The following is an 18,598-nucleotide window of genomic DNA, read 5'->3' on the forward strand; positions in this document are numbered from 1 at the left end:
CCACTGCTTGGCCATCTGCAAGAGCTTCAGCCAAAGGTTGGACTTCTTTGGTGACTTGGCTAGATTTTGAGCAAGTCAAGAATTTGCATAGCCACATCTGAAGAAATGCTACATGCTCTGTGTAAGATACACCATTTGTTGAACCTATCGGAGCACCAGATGATGACCCGGTATAGCCAAAGTGGATCTTGATCCAGTTAGTGAAATTCTTGTTGGGCTTGTCGTAGTCCGGCTTCAAAAGGGGTTCCGGAAGGTCGACCACCGAATAAACCACACCATGTGGACGAAGGCCGACGATAGCCGCCAGATCAAGTAGAGTGGGGGTCATCATCCCAAATCGTAACCTCATGCAATTAACAGAGGATGACCAAAAACATAGGCCTGCGATGATAAGTGAACGATCACAAGGAAAGTCCCCGGAGGCGCAAAGAGCCAAGACATCATAGATCCCACTTTTTTGCCAAGAAGTCTTGAGTTTTGGTTCCAAAGCTCTATACCAGTCATACCAACTTCTCTTAGGATCAACGTCGGCCACTGAGTTGGGTTTCTTGGCTTTAGACTTCTTCTTAGCCACACAATCAACCTCAGAAGTTTTGCATGGCCAACCTTTGAAAGGTCAGAGGGCTTCCCAAGTTGATTTCCAGTCGAACTCCATGGTTAAAGGTGGAGGATCATCACTTTGCTCGGCCCAAATCTTCACCACTTCATCTGGAGGTTGAAGTGGGTACAAAGGACCAAGAACATATCTTGGAACATCTCCTTGTAATTTGATGGCATAGGCTTCCTCGGGTTGTTGATCACTTTCCGCCATGGCCTTCTTCAACTTGGCCAAGTGAGAGATGATGGACTTCAACTCTGGATCCATCCTACAAACACAAATATTATTTCAATCAAGAAAAGTAGAGTGGCAAAAAAGCAAAAATTTGCCAAGAACACGAAGAACATTCAAACTTTCAAAAGTTTAAAAAATGAGCTTCCAATGGCCACCATTCATCAAAATCACAACAATATCAACCGGAAAAGACTTTAACATACTTGAAAACTCGCAAAATAACGGATTTGATGATGATTTGAATGGTTTTTGGCCTATCAAATGGTGAATCTAGGGAGCAAAGTGTAGGTTTGGTGGGAGAGAGTTTTCTAAGAGCAATGGCAATGGAGTTTTGAGTATGAAGAAATGTTTGGAGCCAAATTGGTATTTATAATGCCTAGGTTTTTCAACGGTTATGAAGTTGAAAAGTTTTTTAAAAATTGATTAGGGTTTCTCCCTAAACATCAATTTAATTCAAACACAATAAATTGCCACAGAGAAGCATGACATTGAAACATCCGAAGAAAAATGAAAAGTCATGAGAGTTTTGATTCACTTACCCTTTCCCCAATTGAAGGCCAAGGAATCAAGGGGGCAATGTTTGGATGTGGTCACCAAATTCAAGCCAAACCAAGTCAAGTGGGACTCAATTCTACAAAGTTTAGCCAAAACAAAAGATATTGTTGTTTAGAATAACAATAGTCAAATAATAAATAAATAGAATGGCAAGATCTACAAGCTTGGCTTGGGGCCAGCCAAGGGGTGTAAAAGAATGAAGAATCCTCACCACCAAAAATCAGCTGAAGTGTAGATTTCCTTCAATGGCAGCTGGAATAGTAAAAAGAAAGTGAGTTATTGAGCTGAGATTTTTTATCAAGCTACAGCAGCTGGGTTTCAGACCCTTGGGTGATATCAAGAAGGCCAAAGCCAAGCCCCACGTTAATATTTTTCCTGTGAGTTGAAAGGTTGGCTAGTCAAAGCCAACCTGTTGCTGATCAGGTCGCAAGTTTCAATGGCATTGAAACAATTGGTTATATATATATAGTATTATATATATATATATATATATATATATATAATATTGAATTGGTTATATTATTGGTTAATATTATATATTATAATAATATATAATATGATAGGCTAATTGATGTTTTCGACTTGGCTGAGAGAATGGCCTTTTTGAAGTTGTTTGGATAGTGGACTTGGCTGGGAGAATGAAGAGTTGGCTGGGACAAGTCAAGGCCTTGGCCTTTCATGTCAGTGAGTTGGCTGGAGAATGGAAGTCTTGGCTGAAGAGATGGTTTGGACATGAGAGGACCCATATGGATTTACCTTGATATTCTCAAATTTGGTTCCAATTGGCATGGGTTTCAAGATGGCTATGAGCAAAATATATATATATATATATACGGTACTGGCCTAGACTCTTAAGAGCAAAATTTTTCTCAATCAATTTTAAGCTTTCGAGCGGAAGGTAGTGTAGAGACGTAGAGAATAAACATAATTATTATGAGGAATTCAAACATACAAAGCCAAAACCAAGGATAATAATATAGAGAAATTAAATACGATATCAAACGTAGTATCATTAATATTCAACAAACTTACATAGAAGCAGGGAAAGCAGTAGTGCTTAACAGAAGCTTCGCAGAAGCAGCACTTGAAAACACTCAAAAACACTCCAAAACACTCAAAACACAAAGTTTATTTTCTGCTTGAGAGGCGATCTTTTTCGGTGCTTCGCAAAGGAGGAGAAGCCCTTCATTTAAAGCCTCCTGGCTGTTGACGTGTCAATTAGAGGCAGAAGATCACAAAGCAGCCTACAGAAGAGCGGCATCTTCACTTTAATGATTCTGTCTGAACGTTCACGCAAGCGGCCAAAAAAGGAAAAAGGCAGACTCTTACAAAAGGCAAATAAAAACAGAGTAAAAGCAGGAACGTCTTGCTTTTACCAGAAAAACGTAAAAGTAAAAAGCTTTATCACAAATTACAGTAAACACAAATTGTCTTCTTATCAGACATAATATTACTTGGGCCCACCATAAAGATCCGAATGGAGATCTGGATGAAAATGGTCAAGCATGTCTTCATTAGCAAAAGGGTCCACCTCATCTTCAGGTTGAGTGGCGGAGGCTGATGCCATCGACTCGTCATCTAAATCCAGGATCTCGAGGACTTTCTTTTTCAAATCTTCTTTTGATGAAGAAGAGCCTGGCTGATCTATCAGCATCTGTAGCCTTTGCGAAACACTTAGACTGGCAGGAGAAGTGACCAAAGGCTGAGCAGCAACAGGATCAAAGGAGGGAATAATTGCTGGGGTAATCTTGACAGGAACTAAGTGGTCTCTTGTGAATTTATCCCACCAACGAATTAAGATGCTTCGGACTAAGTTAGGAATATAGGTCCATTCTTCATCAATGTCTTCCGAGATGACATATTCCCATTTTAATATCCAAGGTAGCTCATACATTATCATGAACCACATGAACAAAGTCCTTTGATCAGGATGATTCTTATTCCATTTACAAAATTTCATTTGAAAAGACTCCTTAATTTCAGGAGGAAGGTATTCCATAGTAGGAACCCAGATAAGGAAAAAGCTCTTGAACCAATTTGGGAGTTCTTTCAGAGCCCGAAGCTTAAATTGGATGAACCAAGTATGAGAATAGTTTTGATTTTGAAAACATAAGACATATTCCCATGCTTTTTTATAATCCCAGAAATTATATGAATATGGCCTAATTTCAGGATGGATAAATCTTTTAGCCCTTTCAGGGCTAGGACCCCATTCTTCCAAGGAAATAACATTTAGAATTTGGATTTTGGAAAAGGCTATTGTGTTGGTATTTTCACCTCTATGACGATGAACTATATTAACAGATTTAGTTTCAATTAGGAGAGTTTCATAGAATAGACGGGGCTTATTTAAGGGAGGAAGGTTATCCCTTAAATATTTTTCAGCTAGAAAATTCGGATGTTTGTCCAGATCATTCATTTCAATAATTGCTACAGACATATTCATATATTCACGGAATGGATTTTCAGCAATCTGCTTCTCCTTACCCTTATTATATGGAGAAGAAGTCATCAAGGGCTTTGGATCAGTCGGGGAAGACCTAGCAAGAACTCCTGAAGAGCTCCTACTTGGAGTCATTTGTCCGGAACTCCTGGTTCGCACCCTGCAAAAATTCTCGAGTTAAGAAATCAGGGAGCGCATTAGTTTCACCTTTAATAAATTCAATATCAAAATCGAAAGCAGATAGTATTCCTTGCCATCTTGCGAAAATTTGTTTTGATGCTAAATTTTTTACATCTTTAAACAGAATGTCTTTTGCAGCCTTGCAATCCACTCTTATCAGGAATTTTTTATTTAAAAGATCACTCTCGAATTTAGAAACAGCATGGACTATGGCTAGCATTTCTTTCTTAACAGTAGAATAATTCTTTTGAGCCGGTTTCCAAACTCCAGAAGTGAATCTAACCAGTTGTTCTGAATTATTGACCTTCTGTTTTAGGATTCCTCCATATCCGATTTCTGAAGCATCTGTTTCTACTATTTTAAAGGCTTCGGGGTTGGCTAAGGCTAAGCAAGGAAGTTCTTTGACTTTAATTTTCAACCTTCTTACTGCTTTAGTGTGTTCTTCTGACCAGGGAGTTGGGTTCTTTTTCAACCTTTGGTATAACAATTTTGAATCTTGAGCCAAATCTTTATAAAAATCTTTTATATAATTAAGACTTCCTAAGAACCTTTGTAACTGTTGCTTGTCCCTTATCTCATCAGGGAATTTTTCAGCAAAGGATATTGCTCGATCAATAGGAACTATCAGTCCCTTATTAATATTGTGTCCCAAAAAACGAATCTTTGAAGAAAATAATTTCATTTTCTTTGTTGAAACCACTAATCCTGCATGCTTCACAACTCTCAAAAAGATATTCAGATGTTTAAAGTGTTGTTCTAAAGAATTAGAATAAACCAAAACATCATCAATATAAACAATGGTGAAAGCTGTATAAGGATTAAATATATCATTCATAATATTTTGAAACTCAGAGGGAGCATTTTTTAGACCAAACGGTAAAACATTCCATTCGTAATGTCCGAAGGGGACATTAAAGGCTATTTTGTACCTGTCTTTTTCCGCAATTTGAATCTGCCAATATCCCGATTTCATATCAAATTTAGAAAAAATTACTGCCTTATTCAATCTATCCAAAAGGTCCTTTTTATTAGGAATTGGATATCTAACCCATTTTAAGGCTTTATTAAGAGGTTTGTAGTTTATCACCAATCTAGGTAACCCTCTTTCTAATTCTGCTGCGTTTTCTACATAGAAGGCAGAACAGCTCCAGGGAGATGAGCTTTTCCTAATTAACTTTTTCCCTAATAAATCTTGAATTTCAGATTTACAAATTTCCATTAGCCTAGCATTCATTTGAATTGGCCTAGCTTTGGTTGGGATTTTCTTTTCATCAAAATCAGGCTCATACGGCAATTCCACTATGTGTCTTTTCCTATTCCAAAAAGCATTGGGTATTTCGGCACAAACTTGATTTTCAAACATCTTTTGGACTTCTTCTACCTTTTCTTTTACCCTATTGTCTTGCAGTTGTTCCTCTATTCTTTTGTACTGCAATTCTTCTATCAGGTGATATAGATAACTTTCTTTCTTCTTTATCTTTTCTTGAATTTCATTAATATACTTATGCTTGGGTGGTTGAGAGAACCTAAAGACTATAGGTTGACCCTCTACCTCAGTTCTTATTCCCTCTTCAGAAATAGAGAAAGGATAAAGCATATTAATGAAAGGGGTTCCTAATATCAGGGACTGGTTTAATCCTTTCACCAAGACAAAAGGGGTTTCAAAGCAAATTCCTTGATTAAGTACAGCAGCGTTAGATAATTTAAACTGAATCCCCATCCTTTGACTATTGACTGCTGTGTGTAGGACTTGGGTAGTTTTCTGAAAATACCTCGTTGGTACAACACCTTCATTTATACAATTAAGATCGGCTCCAGTGTCTATCAGCACTTCAATAGTAAACTTGTAGGTTTTATTAATAACAATAGTTATCATTGCATACCATTTTTGTGATATTACCTTATCTATGCTATTAATGAATCTCATAGTATTAACTTGTTCTTCCTGTAGGGTTTCTCTTGTTACAGGTTCTATTTTCTCTTGAAATTCTTCCATTAGGTTTTCGAATTCTAATTGCTCAGATTTTTCTTCTGTATCTTTTTCTGAAAAAGGACGATAGAGTTCTAAAACTCTAACCCTATTTTTTAACTCTCTAAGTTCTTCTTTCACATCATGGACCTCGCACTGAAGGTCGTTGAGCGTAGGTTCCTTTTTATGAATTTTATCATTCATTCTGTTTACTATAGTCTTAAAACTATAGTTTTCAACTGGTTGTCTTACATTAGCTATGGCCGGTTGGGGATTATTTGGTCCGGTTCTAGCTAGCGAGATATAACTTTCCAAAGCTTCTCTCTTCTTTTCTGGATCTTCTATTTTATCAATTAAGTCTACTATTAGACTTTCTTCTTTTGTTAAGACACATATTCTCAGATCTTTAAATTGACAGGCGCACTCTTCCTCGCTACCTGAGCTAGTCTCAGTATCTGATTCAAACAATTCTTCATTTTCTAGTTGGGCTAGTTCGTCATCACTATCTTGTTCAGAACTAGATGAATTAAGCATTATTTGGCAAAGCTGTTGTTTAAGGTCTTCACTAATGCTTAGGTTACTGATTTTATCCTTCATTTTGCACTCAGATTTATAATGTCCTACTTTTCCACACTTATAGCATGTAGGGACAGCTCATTTCTTTCCTTTACTAGCCTTTTTGCTAGTATCTCCTGTGTATTTCCTTTTTCTGAAAGTTCTATATGGCTTCTTGGGTTCAGACTTATATTTCTCGTATTTTTTAGTCTTACGCCCCCCAAATTTCTTTCCCTTCTTGTATGTTTTATGTGAATATGATTTTATTGGTTCAAAACCAAATTGTTCACAAAAGTCACCTAATTCCTTTTTTCCTAGGGCCTTTTGCTTATCAAGCTGTTTTCTTAATTTCATATCTGTGCAAAGAGCTAATCCTTCTGCGCAGATTTCAGAGGACAATTCCCCATAGGTGTAAGACCCATAAGGAATGACACCACCATTTTTCTCTTTAATTCTATTCCTAACCTTTTCAGCGAATAGAAGTGGCAATCCTGAAAGAAATTTCTCTTTCCAAAAGTCAGCATTACAGTCTTGCCTAGTGAACACCTTGGAGTAAAACACGTCCTTATACCACCTAAAATGGGACAAGGTAGGACACTTAAGGTTCATTAAGAGTTCTCTAGACCTGTCGTGCTGTAATTCTGTAGTTCCTACAAAATGTAGAGTAATTGTGTAAATTAGTGAATTTACCGCATCTTCCTGGTAAATGTTTTCACTTTTGATTAATCCAGTTACTGGGTCTTGTACATTCTGCTGACCAATAGCCACCTGGGCGTTCAGGATTTGGGCTCTTGCTGAGTCGCTTAGGTGGAAATCCCACCATCCTTTTAATTGACCTACAAAGCCTGCGATGATAGCTTCAGCCACCCTCTTATCTCCATTTCCTTTTATCTTAGAGGCTGTAGCGTACATCATCATATGTTTCATTGCATTAATGATCTGATATTCCGTTAGACCATCAATATTCCATTCTACTATGGAGCTTCCATCATACTGAGCGGAATTCCACATTCCATCTTCCTCAAACTGTAAATCTACTGGAGTGGGTCTGGGGTAGTAATTTCTTATTTTAGCAGTTTGAGTGAATTTCTTTTCATTTGTTAACTTATTAATTTCAGGTCGTTCTTCCTTAAACATCGTTTCAAGGTCCTCTATTTCTCCTTCAGTGAGAACCGACACTTGAGGTCCTTTTCCTTTATCTGACAATTGTACTTCTGATAATTTCTTTGCCAGGATATCAACAAAATTTTCATCTTCTGACAATGTTCTTCCCATCTTAAAGTTTTTATTATCTAAAGGGGGAGGTGGTTTGAAGAACACCTGACTACTCATTTCCTTGATCCTTTTAGTTTCTGAGGGACTGGGGTCGGATTGCTGCTCCTTTACAGAAACAGACGTTTCAATCCTAGTGACTTGCTTTCCTAGAGACTGCAGAAACAGGTTGGTGTAATTATTCTGCTGAATAACTGCGCCTATATCCTCTTTACTCGCTGTGCGAAAATTATTGGCGCTATCATCAAGGAAAGTGGTTTCTTTGTAGGGAGCCGCTATCATATCTTTCTGTTTAATTACCATCTCGGGTGGATGTACGGCTTTTACTGATTTCCCATCTTTGGAAGTGTAAGTCGAGAATGGGCTTCCTATCATCTCTATATGGCTCCTATATTCAGGAATGTCATATTTCTGAGCACACCAATCTAACCACGTAAAAAAGAAACAATTGAATTTCTTTTCTTTCATAAAGGCGGTATGGGCTTTCCAGAGATGATTTTGCCTATGCTCCTGAAAGGCTGTTTCAAACCAGATTCTTTTATTAATATTTTCAATACTCAGATAATTCCTTTTTATCTTTTCGTGTTCTATTTCGAAGGATTTTAACATATTTATTTCAAATTCTACATCCGAGAAGGAAGGCTCGGGTTGAGGTGGATTCATCCTAATTCCTGGGTTTGGAAGGGTTTGCTCAAACCTGTAGGCTGGCCTTTGTGTCTGTTCCTGGGTTCTCCTAAGACCTGCCAAGATCATTCTGTCATGGTCTAGATCGTAAGCTATATCAGAGGAGGTGCTCGACCTATGGGGTTCTAGGTTGGATCTAGAGGGTGCTAGATCAATCCTAGAGGTACTCGACCTATGTGGTTCTAGGTTAGATCCAAAGGGCGCTAGATCAATCCTAGTTTTTCTAGCGTTGGAGAATTGTATTTCTACCTCTCCATCAGCGAATTGGGAGATCCGAGTAGGTTCTTGATTTTCAAGGGGCTTCTTTGGGACTATTTCATCCAAAATCCACTTTTCTGGTAGGGTTATATCACTCCACTTTATCATTTTTGGGACTGCTACGTTTGATTTTTCAAGGTTGGTTTGGAACAAGGTAGTTTCACCTTTGCTGTCTAAATCTTTAGCTTTGGGACAGACAGTGTTCATAACCTTATATGAAACCCTATAAATGATCGCTAGATTTTGGGATCCTGGGTCCATATCATAACCCTGAGTTTGAATATTCAATGTTAAAGCTTTTAAGACATTTACGTCGGAAAGTGCAACAGAAAAGTTTGGGAAACAGTTAAAGTATATCGGACCTTCCCCTAAGGTTGACTCAACTATTCCTAACAAGGAATCCGTGAACTTTCTATGTCTTCCATCTCTTACACAAAGCAAGATTGAACTGGGCAATCCTGTTCTGGTAAGTGGTTTCACCACTACCTGCACCAATCCTATGTGCAAATAGTTATAATTTCTCTCCAGATGCTGGTCGATTTGACTCTGGGTGAATAGCTGAAAACTATCTTTTTTATCAATGACAGATATCGTTTTTTCAACAGTTTTTATTGCGTAATCAGATCTGAACTTGAAAGATCCTTTATAGTATATATCAGTGATGGGTATTCTGGGTATATCCCAGTTGCACAACTCCTTTTCTACGTCCCGCATGATTATTTCTTGAGAGTTTTTAACTCGTAGGGTTCTATGGCTAGGACTGTTACTAGAGCTTGCTTCTCTAGAAGAACGGATAGACAACATTCTCCTAAGGCTTGCCATTTTAAAATTCTGGATTTTATGCTTTCCTTCTGTTCTCCTCCTAATTCAAGGTTGCTAGTCCCTGCCTAGGTCTCTCAACGCCTTAGCTTAACGGGCAACGGCTAATGAGCCTATCTGACAGCTAGACAACTCGATGACTAGTGAGTAAAGGAAACTTGACAGAAAAACCAGAAGATTAAACCAACAACTTAGTTTGAACCTTAAACTTAACCACTCTTCTAGGGACTTTTGGCTCTGATACCAGGTACTGGCCCAAACTCTTAATATATATATATATATATATTGCATATTATACTTTATAATATGTATAAGGCCTATGGCCTGGGAGGTTATAGACAAGAATCAAAGGCCAACTAAATGGCCTACGAGTTCTCTTTCTACATATAAATAAATAAATAAATAAATATATATATATATATATATGTATTAATATTGAAAGATAAAAATTCATGTAGACCTTGGCCAAGTTTCTTAGACGGACTCATTGAAATTCCAAGTCACCCAGCATTGATGGATTATGTTCAATCAAAATTAAAGACTCCGGAAGCCACATCGTCTCACCAGATGTTAAGCCCAAAACCTCCAGATATTTTCATGCACGTGACAAGATCCATTCAAGGAAAGCAATCAAAGAGAGTGATGTCAATCTGGAACATTCCTAAGGAGGAGAGAATCAAGTGATCAGATTTGCAATCCGATGATCTCATTCAAATCAATTCCACAAATTTAGGAAGCCACACAAGGAAAGATTTTGAACGAAGTTGACCTTTGGCCATTTAATGGCCAGCCCATGGGCTGACGAATGCCCCTATATAAACCTCATCAGACAAAGAGCAAAGGACCCCAACATCAGACACAAAAACCTACTTTTTATCTTTCAATTTTCTATCCCTAGACTAGGTTTTTATTTTCCAAGCAAGTGGACTAGATCAGTTCTTCACTTTCGTTAGTGTAAGTTTAATTTCTTGCATTTTCCTTTACGTTGTTTTAAGATTCAAGCTTATCGCTTTATTTTTAATTGTTATCGAATTCTCTTTAAGATTATATTAATTTCAGATTGCTTTATTTTATTGTCTTTATCATTTATATCGTTCTTGTTTCGTTCTTCATTTAATTTATGTTTATCTATTGCTTTGATTTACTTTATTGCATTTTAATTCTTGTCTTTAAGTTCAATCGCATCTTTTAATTTAATTTGCATCATTATCATTAAAATCTCAAAAAATACTAAAAACCCATACGAAACCTAACCATCCTCGACCCCGAGGAAGTGAAAGGACCTAGGCCAAGAGGAGGTTCCTTGCTTGGCCGATCAATCGGCTGGTTAGAAGTCAGAAGCGCGAACTTAACGATCCAACCTTTTCCATTCGAGCCAATCAGTGGCTTGGTGGTGGCACGCCTACGCAATCCAAGCAAAGAAGGACCAAAAGTTCCTTCCAATGGCCACCTTGGCCGAAAAGAGGGAAACAGGCATAGAGCAACATCTTCATCGATGGAGTTATTTGCACCTTTTTGCTTCGAACCTTCGACCATTGGTGGAAAAGAGATTAACAAAAAATTACAAAAAATTAAATAATTTAGTGAGTGAAAAAATTTGACAAATTGATCAAGAGTGATAAAGATGTTGTGGTGTGTAAAAATTATGAGAGATATGGTGGATCTTTATAGGGAGAATTGAGTTGAAAATCTATTAAATAAATAAATAAATAAATAAAAGAATATAGCCGTTTATAGCAGTTGGTTCCACAACTTTTGGAAAAATTGGTCAGCATGGTGGCAAGCATGTTGTCGACAGAAGAAAAAAAAGGCAAGTATGGCTTTCCACAGTCGCAAGGCAAGTGAGAGACAAAATATGTGAGCTGCAGCTTTTCTCCTTGAGTGTCCCACTGGGTTTCAAGGACTTCAACCAAGCATATAGATTTAGTTAGTGCTCCCGTTGGGCTTCAAGTTTTAAAACCTTGAATTTGCACCATTGGAGATGCTTTTTTTAAGGAGAATTTGTATTTATGGGAGCCTTATGGTGGTTGAGCCCCAAATAGAGATCCAATTGGGAATGACCTTACAAACAATATTGTAGAGTTAAATGACTTACTTTTCAGTTGTTACGTTGTAATCAGATATGAAGTTGAATTTTCTTTGTGGATGAATTTGGTCCTTTTTTTTGTTGGGGTTTTAGGAATCACAGAAAAAAGAAAAAGAAAAACCATAGCACGGGCTCTCGTTGTGTCCTTGTTGATTGATTGATTTATTTATTTTTTTCAGTTTTCTTATTTTTTTAAATTATTTTTTTCGGTTTTTTTTCTCTTTACAGGTGAAACGGATCGTGTCGTGTTATTTGCGAATTGTAACGAGTTGTGTTTGTGTTTAGTATTTTCCAACCATTTTCTTAACGGGTAGTGTTGTGTCAACCCGTTAAGAAAAATGGGTTGACACGAACACAACACGAATATTGCCAACACGACACGATTGCCATGTCTTGAAATTGAGGGTGCAAATTAAAAGTAGTGTACAATTGATAGTTAACCCAAGACAATTATACCATATTTTTTCAAAATGTCTCTGTTTATTAAAATAATTTTTTAATTTAATTTTATATTATTTCAACATATAAAATGACCAATTTGCCCTCATATTTAACGAATGGTGGTCATGGGGGAATCGGGTTAGGATGGGGATGGGTGAATGGTCTGGGGGTAAAAAAACAAGGGAGTTTCACTAAAATATCCAAAATGGGGGCTGAAATTATAAAAATACCCAACACCCAAAACACTTTATAAACATACCCAAAACTCATCATTACACACACTCAAAACCCATTTATAAACATACCCAAAACCCATCATTACACACATACCCAAAACCCATTTTGGGTATGTTTCTATGTTTAAATAGTGCTTGGGTATTTGTATAAATACATGTCTAGGATTGGGTATTGTTATAAATATCTAAAAAAACAAAAGGGAGACAGGTGGGGGTTTTGGTCTGGAGTGAAGGGTGGTGGTCATGGGGAGGAGAAGAAAACCGGGGAGGGGGGAGGGGCGGGGGATGAGGTGGTGGGTCCATAGGATAATTTTTTTTCTTTTTTCCTTTTGTTTTTTTTCTTTAAGTTTTTCAAAAGAAATGTATTTTTTTTTAATAATTTGACGAATTATTGGATGACATGTTGTTGATTTAGACAGTAGGGGGAATTGGCAATAAAAATTAATTCGTATACTTAATTTTCCAAAAAAAAAAAAATTGAGGGTGCAAATTAAAAGTAGTGTACAATTTCCGGGGGGGTAAATTGACAGTTAACCCAAGACAATTATACCATATTTTTTCAAAATGTCTTAGAGATGAAATGGGCCCCTCTGTTTATTAAAATAACTTTTTAATTTAATTTTATATTATCTCAACATATAAAATGTCCAATTTGCCCTCATATTTAATGAATGGTGGTCATGGGGGAATCGGGTTATGATGGGGGGGTGGGTCCATAGGATTTTTTTTTTGGCTTTTTTTCTTTAATTTTTTCAAAAAATATATTTTTTAATAATTTGACGGATTATTGGATGACATGTTGTTGATTTAGACGGTAAGGGGGAATTGGCAATAAAAATTAATTCGTGTACTTAATTTTCCAAAAAAAAAGTTGTGGGTGAAAATTGAAAGTAGCGTACAAGTTCAGCGGGTAAATCGACAGTTAACCCAATTGTCTTAATGAATATCTGACATGACCCGACCCAAATTCCAATTTGAATCTGCACTGGACTCTGTGCATGTCCGACACCTGGCGGGTGCCAAGTACACTTGACCAAAATGCCCTTCTAATAAAAAACCACAGATTCTTTTAAGGTTTGACTTCTACCAAAAATTCGGCAGAGTCTCCCCTGTAACTTGGACTTTTCCCAAAAAATTTCAACTTGTTAAAATACAATTAATATCCACAACTGACAGCATGCACAAGTTAACCTTCAAGCATTTTACAACTAGGCCTCTGGCCTTCAATAATTCTAAACAAAACCACCAGTAATACTTTTAAATCAGATAATAATATTTAACAGAGCAAACAATGAACTCAAACTAAATCATGCATATCCACTATAGTTAACATAAAATAACTTTTCAATTTCCATCGTATGATGTTTAACAACCCAACACAATCACAAGTACTTTAAGCACTCGGCCCCCAAATCATACAACAATCCAAAACGGGTTTCAAAAATGTCTTGACCACAACCACACTTAACAACCAACGACTAAATTAAAGTTCCCTAAATATCTTTTGTTGGCGGCTGCACCTGGGTGGGACCCTAGGCTACCTACGTACCCATAATAAGGGATCAAGCCACACGTAGTTCTTCCTCTTTTACTATTGCCCTTGTATATCACGTCATTTATTATTTCCATTGTGATTACAAATCAATCCGAGTTCTCATATTAGTGATATGCTCAATCTTATTCACAAACTCTAGAGTACACTTTCCAACTTTCCCAATTCTCAAACCAGTTCATACTCAGAACATAAATAAGTCACTTACTGAACTTCCTCTAATTCATAAATCGATTTATATAATACTTTCCTTAACTATTCCATCAATTTCGAGAATATTCCTTCAATTCCAAATATTCTGTCTGTTATATCCTCGCGGGCCTCGAAAATACAAAGTCAATCCGAGCCACATTCCTCACAGGCCTCAGGAACACAAAGTCAACCCGAGCCGCCTTCCTCACAAGACTCAGGGGACCATTAGTCAACCTGAGCCGCATTCCTCGCAGAACTCGGGGGACATGTAGTTAGCCCGAGAACGCATATCCTCGCACTACACGGTTCAGGCGTCCCCGAAACTCGTGGGCATTATCATAAATGACAAAACTGTTTCAACTACTGAGTATGTATATATATTGAATACAAATATGCGCTTAGATATTTAATTAACTTATTAATCCCGTTGAAATATGAATAGCAAACCATTCCATGTTGATATTATAATAATAAACTTAATAGTAATAGATAACTAAATAAATAAATACTTAATTAACCACCACTCAATCCGTATATTTTATTTATAATCATAATAATGTAAGTTAATGAAAAATAGTAGCCATTACCCCATATCCTCAATTCAACCAAAACTCAATATGCACAACATGCCATAATTGGAAAACGAAATACACTTAACCACGAATATCCACCCACTTCTTAATAATCATAGTCGAGTTCCATGACTCGCTTCCACAACCAACAATTCAAGTATCCCCAAAATCATATATTCCATCGTTTCAAATATTGCAAAAACTTCACATAATAGTTAACATCCGATAACCCCACAATATAAAATAATTTAAATAATCTCATAAACCCATAAAATCAACATAACTCAAATAACGGTCAAGACTCGTCAATACAGTTATTCTAACAGTATTCGAGGGGTGGGACTACCTCGGAAGACTCACGATCAACCGAGGGTCAAACTCCCTAACTCGGTCATCCGGGTCCGTGAGGCCCACGACCTCCGTTTTACGAGCTAGAAGTTCCTATGAGTTCCACAAGGTTTATTAAGCACATCTATAATTTTGGTCCGAATCGAACAGTCAGATTGATCACGATCGGAGGATTATTGTTTAATTAAACTTCGAATTATTGAATTGAAATATCCGGGGCTCCGGTTCACGATCCGTGAAAACCTACACGATCCTAGGAGTACCTAGATCAACATATAATAAGTTGGAGACAATCCAACGATTCAAACCTATCGAACCCGGATAACGTGTAATATGTGTAATCCATTCGAGGTTCAAACGATATCCGAATTGACATCCGAGCACACCTACGCGCTCGTGACAACACAAGAATCATTTTAGGATTTAATGCTGGATTGCCTCGATAAATTTCCGGCTCCAAACCGCGGGCCAAGATTCCCTAGGTTCAGAACATTGATTGGAGTCACTTTTGTTCTTGGACCTACCCCGAAAAATGACCTGAGTGGCCGGAATTTCAAATTGAAAACCGGCCAAAACCTAAGTTATAAATCGAGGTATCTAGGCTAGAAATTGATCAAATCCTACCCTTCCATCAGCTAGAGCTCGAAAAATAGGTGAGAAACCATACCTCACTCGCCGGAAACAGTGGCTGAAGGAGGGAGAACGAGAAGCTGGAAGTTTTTGTCAAAACCGGCGTGATTTTCTTCGATTTTCCAACGGGAAAGGTGCTGGGGTGTGACGGCGGGGCCAAGCCGATTCGTTTGGCTCCGGTGTCGTGGCCTCTAATGGCCGAAGGCAGCAGCTGCAAAAACTGGTCGAGAGAGAGAGAGAGAGAGAGAGAGAGAGAGAGAAGGGTTTTAAAAAATCAATTATCAAAAAATTACAATTTTGCCCCTACATGAAATTTGATTGTATCTCTCTCGTTATAACTCGGATTTGAGCCCACCACGTGTCTATGGACTCATCTCGATGTGCTCTACGCAACGGTACAATCGGAATTCCCAAATTCCTTCCCAAACTTAAAATGACCTTTTTGTCCCTTTTTTAATATTAAATAATATTTTAATTTTCAAAAACCTTAATTAATTCAAATCATTTTATTGTTTATTTCAATTTATTTTCTCATTTAAATTTATTTCCTATTATTTTAATTATTTTATTACTTTTTCGAATCGAGATGTTACAGTTTCACCAAAATCTTCATCGGATAAAAATGTCAACACTAAAATCATTTAAATATTCCCGGGGTAAAATTGTATTTTTCTTGAATAATTTAATATTTAACTGTTAATTTAGGATCAGGTTGTTACAATATCTCTTATAAAAATGGATATAGGACTAACATCACAAGTCCCCCTCAAGGTATGGGGTCATTCTTAATATGGGTCACCGAGTTTTAATTTCATCATTTTACACCCCATAGTTTTCAAATTCTGCCAATTTACACTGTTTGTCAAGTTCACCATTAGATTTTCTGTTAAATTGGTGATGTGGCAATTGTGGTACCCACTTTGATGTTGATGTGTAAACAAAAATAATAAAAATTCTTTAAAAATATTATTAAATTAGATGTTTAAAAACAGAAAAAAAATAAAAAAATATTCCCCATTCTCTCTCCTCCTATCTCCCTCCATCTCTCTGTCCAGAACACCCCACCCACATCTCCGACCCATCTTCGATCACCTCCCCACCGAACCGCCATTGAAGCCATACAAACCCCACCCACATATCCGCCCCTCTTTGACTCACTATCTCATTCTCTTCCTCTCTCACCGTCTCTGTGTCTGGGTCGGGTTCGCAAGAGAGGAGCCGGATTCAGCTCATTCTAGAGACATGTGGGCATGCTTAGTATTATGGGTTTTCAGGTTTTGGAAGAGTACAAAGCTTGAAGAAGAAGACGAATGAGAAGAAATGGAGGAAGATAGAAAAGAGGGCGCAGAGCAAAGGCCACAAAAGGAGATTTTGGAGTGACGAAATATTTGGGGTTTGGGAGATTTTGGAGAGTCCTAGGGTTTTGTTCTTGGTCCCATTTTCTGTTATGTCACAGAGTTCATCCACATTTGGAGGAGTAATCTCTTCATATTTCCTATAAATTAAGAAATCATGAAAATGTAAGAATAATACTTATAGTAACTTCACATCATCAGAAGAAGAAAACAATTGTACCAATCAGACGACAGATTCAAAGATTTGTGAGCTTACGATGCAATGAACATTGAAGCAACTCCTAGTAGCTGATGCTTCTGGTTGTTGTCCACATTGATCGATAGATACTTATCGATATAAGAAACGGAGAGATGAAGAGTGTCTGGAAGGAGCTTATATTCCTCTACAACCTCCACCAACCAATCCACAAGGACCGCTCTCATATTAGCATTAGCATCTTTCTGAACCTTCTCCATGTAATCAGGCAACGACCTTCTCTTTGGTTCCACCTAAAGAAATCAACCCATTATTCACAGTGAGCCTAATCCCCAATTGACAAAACATTAAACCCTAATTTTGAGAATTCCTAAACCTACTATACCCAGAATCAAAATTAACCAAAATCCTACCAATTGGATCTTAATGCTTTATAGCCAATTTCACTATCAAAATTGAAACCAAAAACCTTTTTCCCAATATCAATTTTAAGTTGAAAATTCCAAGACCGTTCTGATTATCAAAATCTGAAGAAACAAAGATGGGATCTCGACTTCCCCGATCCGAACGTCAGTTCCGCCGCCATCTCCATCCTCTCCGCCATCCCCTCCTACTGCCTCTCCAAGCTCATCACCGATGCATAGAAGGAAATCAACAGCTGCTTCTCCATCACCGAAGTAGAGAGAAGGAGGGAGAGGGAGGGAGATAGGTTGGATATGTGGGTGGGGTTTTCAAGTTCTGGGCAGGGAGAGAGAAAGAGAGAGATTGGGGAAATTTTTTTTTTTCTGTTTAAAAAAATATAATTTAATAATATTTTTAAAGAATTTTTTAATTATTTTTGTTTACAAATCAACATCAAAGTGGGTACCACAACAGACACGTTACCTATTTAATAGAAAATCTAACGTTGAACTTAACAGACGGTGTAAATTGGCCCATTTTGAAAACTATGGGGTGTAAAATTATGAAATTAAAACCTGGTGACCCATATTAAGAAGGACTCCAAACCTTGAGGGGGTTTTTTGATGTTAGTCCATGGATATATAAATAATCCAAAATCTGGAAATGGGTTTACCATCATTATAGTATATATATGAAGAATTTTGTTGGAACTCTTGAAGTGTTTGAAACATATCGCCAGATGCAATTTCCTGAAAAATACAAAGGAACAAATCCTAAGAGATATAATGTGTCATGCAATATATAAATTGCATAAAGAAATCTTGAATGTGTGAAAGAGCCTGAAGCTCAGTATAAGTACTCAATCGTCTTGAAATGAATAAATTTCCTTAGTGAATACCTTGATTGAATTCAAATTCAAAGACGTTGCAACATATTCAAATGTTTAAAGTTATGAAAAATATTTAAAGACTTATGAAGAAGAACCCATGAAGAATATCATATGCAATTGTTCCCAAAACAT

The 18,598-nt window shown here is 37.2% G+C and overlaps 1 protein-coding gene across 1 annotated transcript; it reads right to left on the minus strand.

The window, feature by feature from the left end:
* Positions 1–616: 616 nt before the first annotated feature.
* On the minus strand, positions 617–17,435 carry LOC110757909 (uncharacterized). Its single transcript, XM_021959662.2, has 3 exons — positions 17,236–17,435; positions 17,006–17,119; positions 617–866 (listed from the first exon to the last, which is right to left on the minus strand). Exons 1-3 carry the CDS (start codon positions 17,433–17,435, stop codon positions 617–619), a joined length of 564 nt encoding a protein of 187 aa, XP_021815354.1.
* Positions 17,436–18,598: the final 1,163 nt, after the last annotated feature.

The sequence above is a fragment of the Prunus avium genome, chromosome 7 (genome assembly GCF_965620075.1).
Source record: "Prunus avium chromosome 7, drPruAviu1.hap1.1, whole genome shotgun sequence".
NCBI classification, from domain to species: domain Eukaryota; kingdom Viridiplantae; phylum Streptophyta; class Magnoliopsida; order Rosales; family Rosaceae; genus Prunus; species Prunus avium.

Excerpts from the sequence above, each read along its gene's own strand:
- LOC110757909 (XM_021959662.2), bottom strand. The coding sequence starts at position 17,435 with ATGGAGAAGGTTCAGAAAGATGCTAATGCTAATATGAGAGCGGTCCTT. Across the intron at positions 17,120-17,235 it reads GCTTCAATGTTCATTGCATC|GAAATATGAAGAGATTACTC; the intron begins GTAAGCTCACAA and ends CTTAATTTATAG. Across the intron at positions 867-17,005 it reads TCCCAAACCCCAAATATTTC|GATGGATCCAGAGTTGAAGT; the intron begins GTCACTCCAAAA and ends TTGTGTTTGTAG.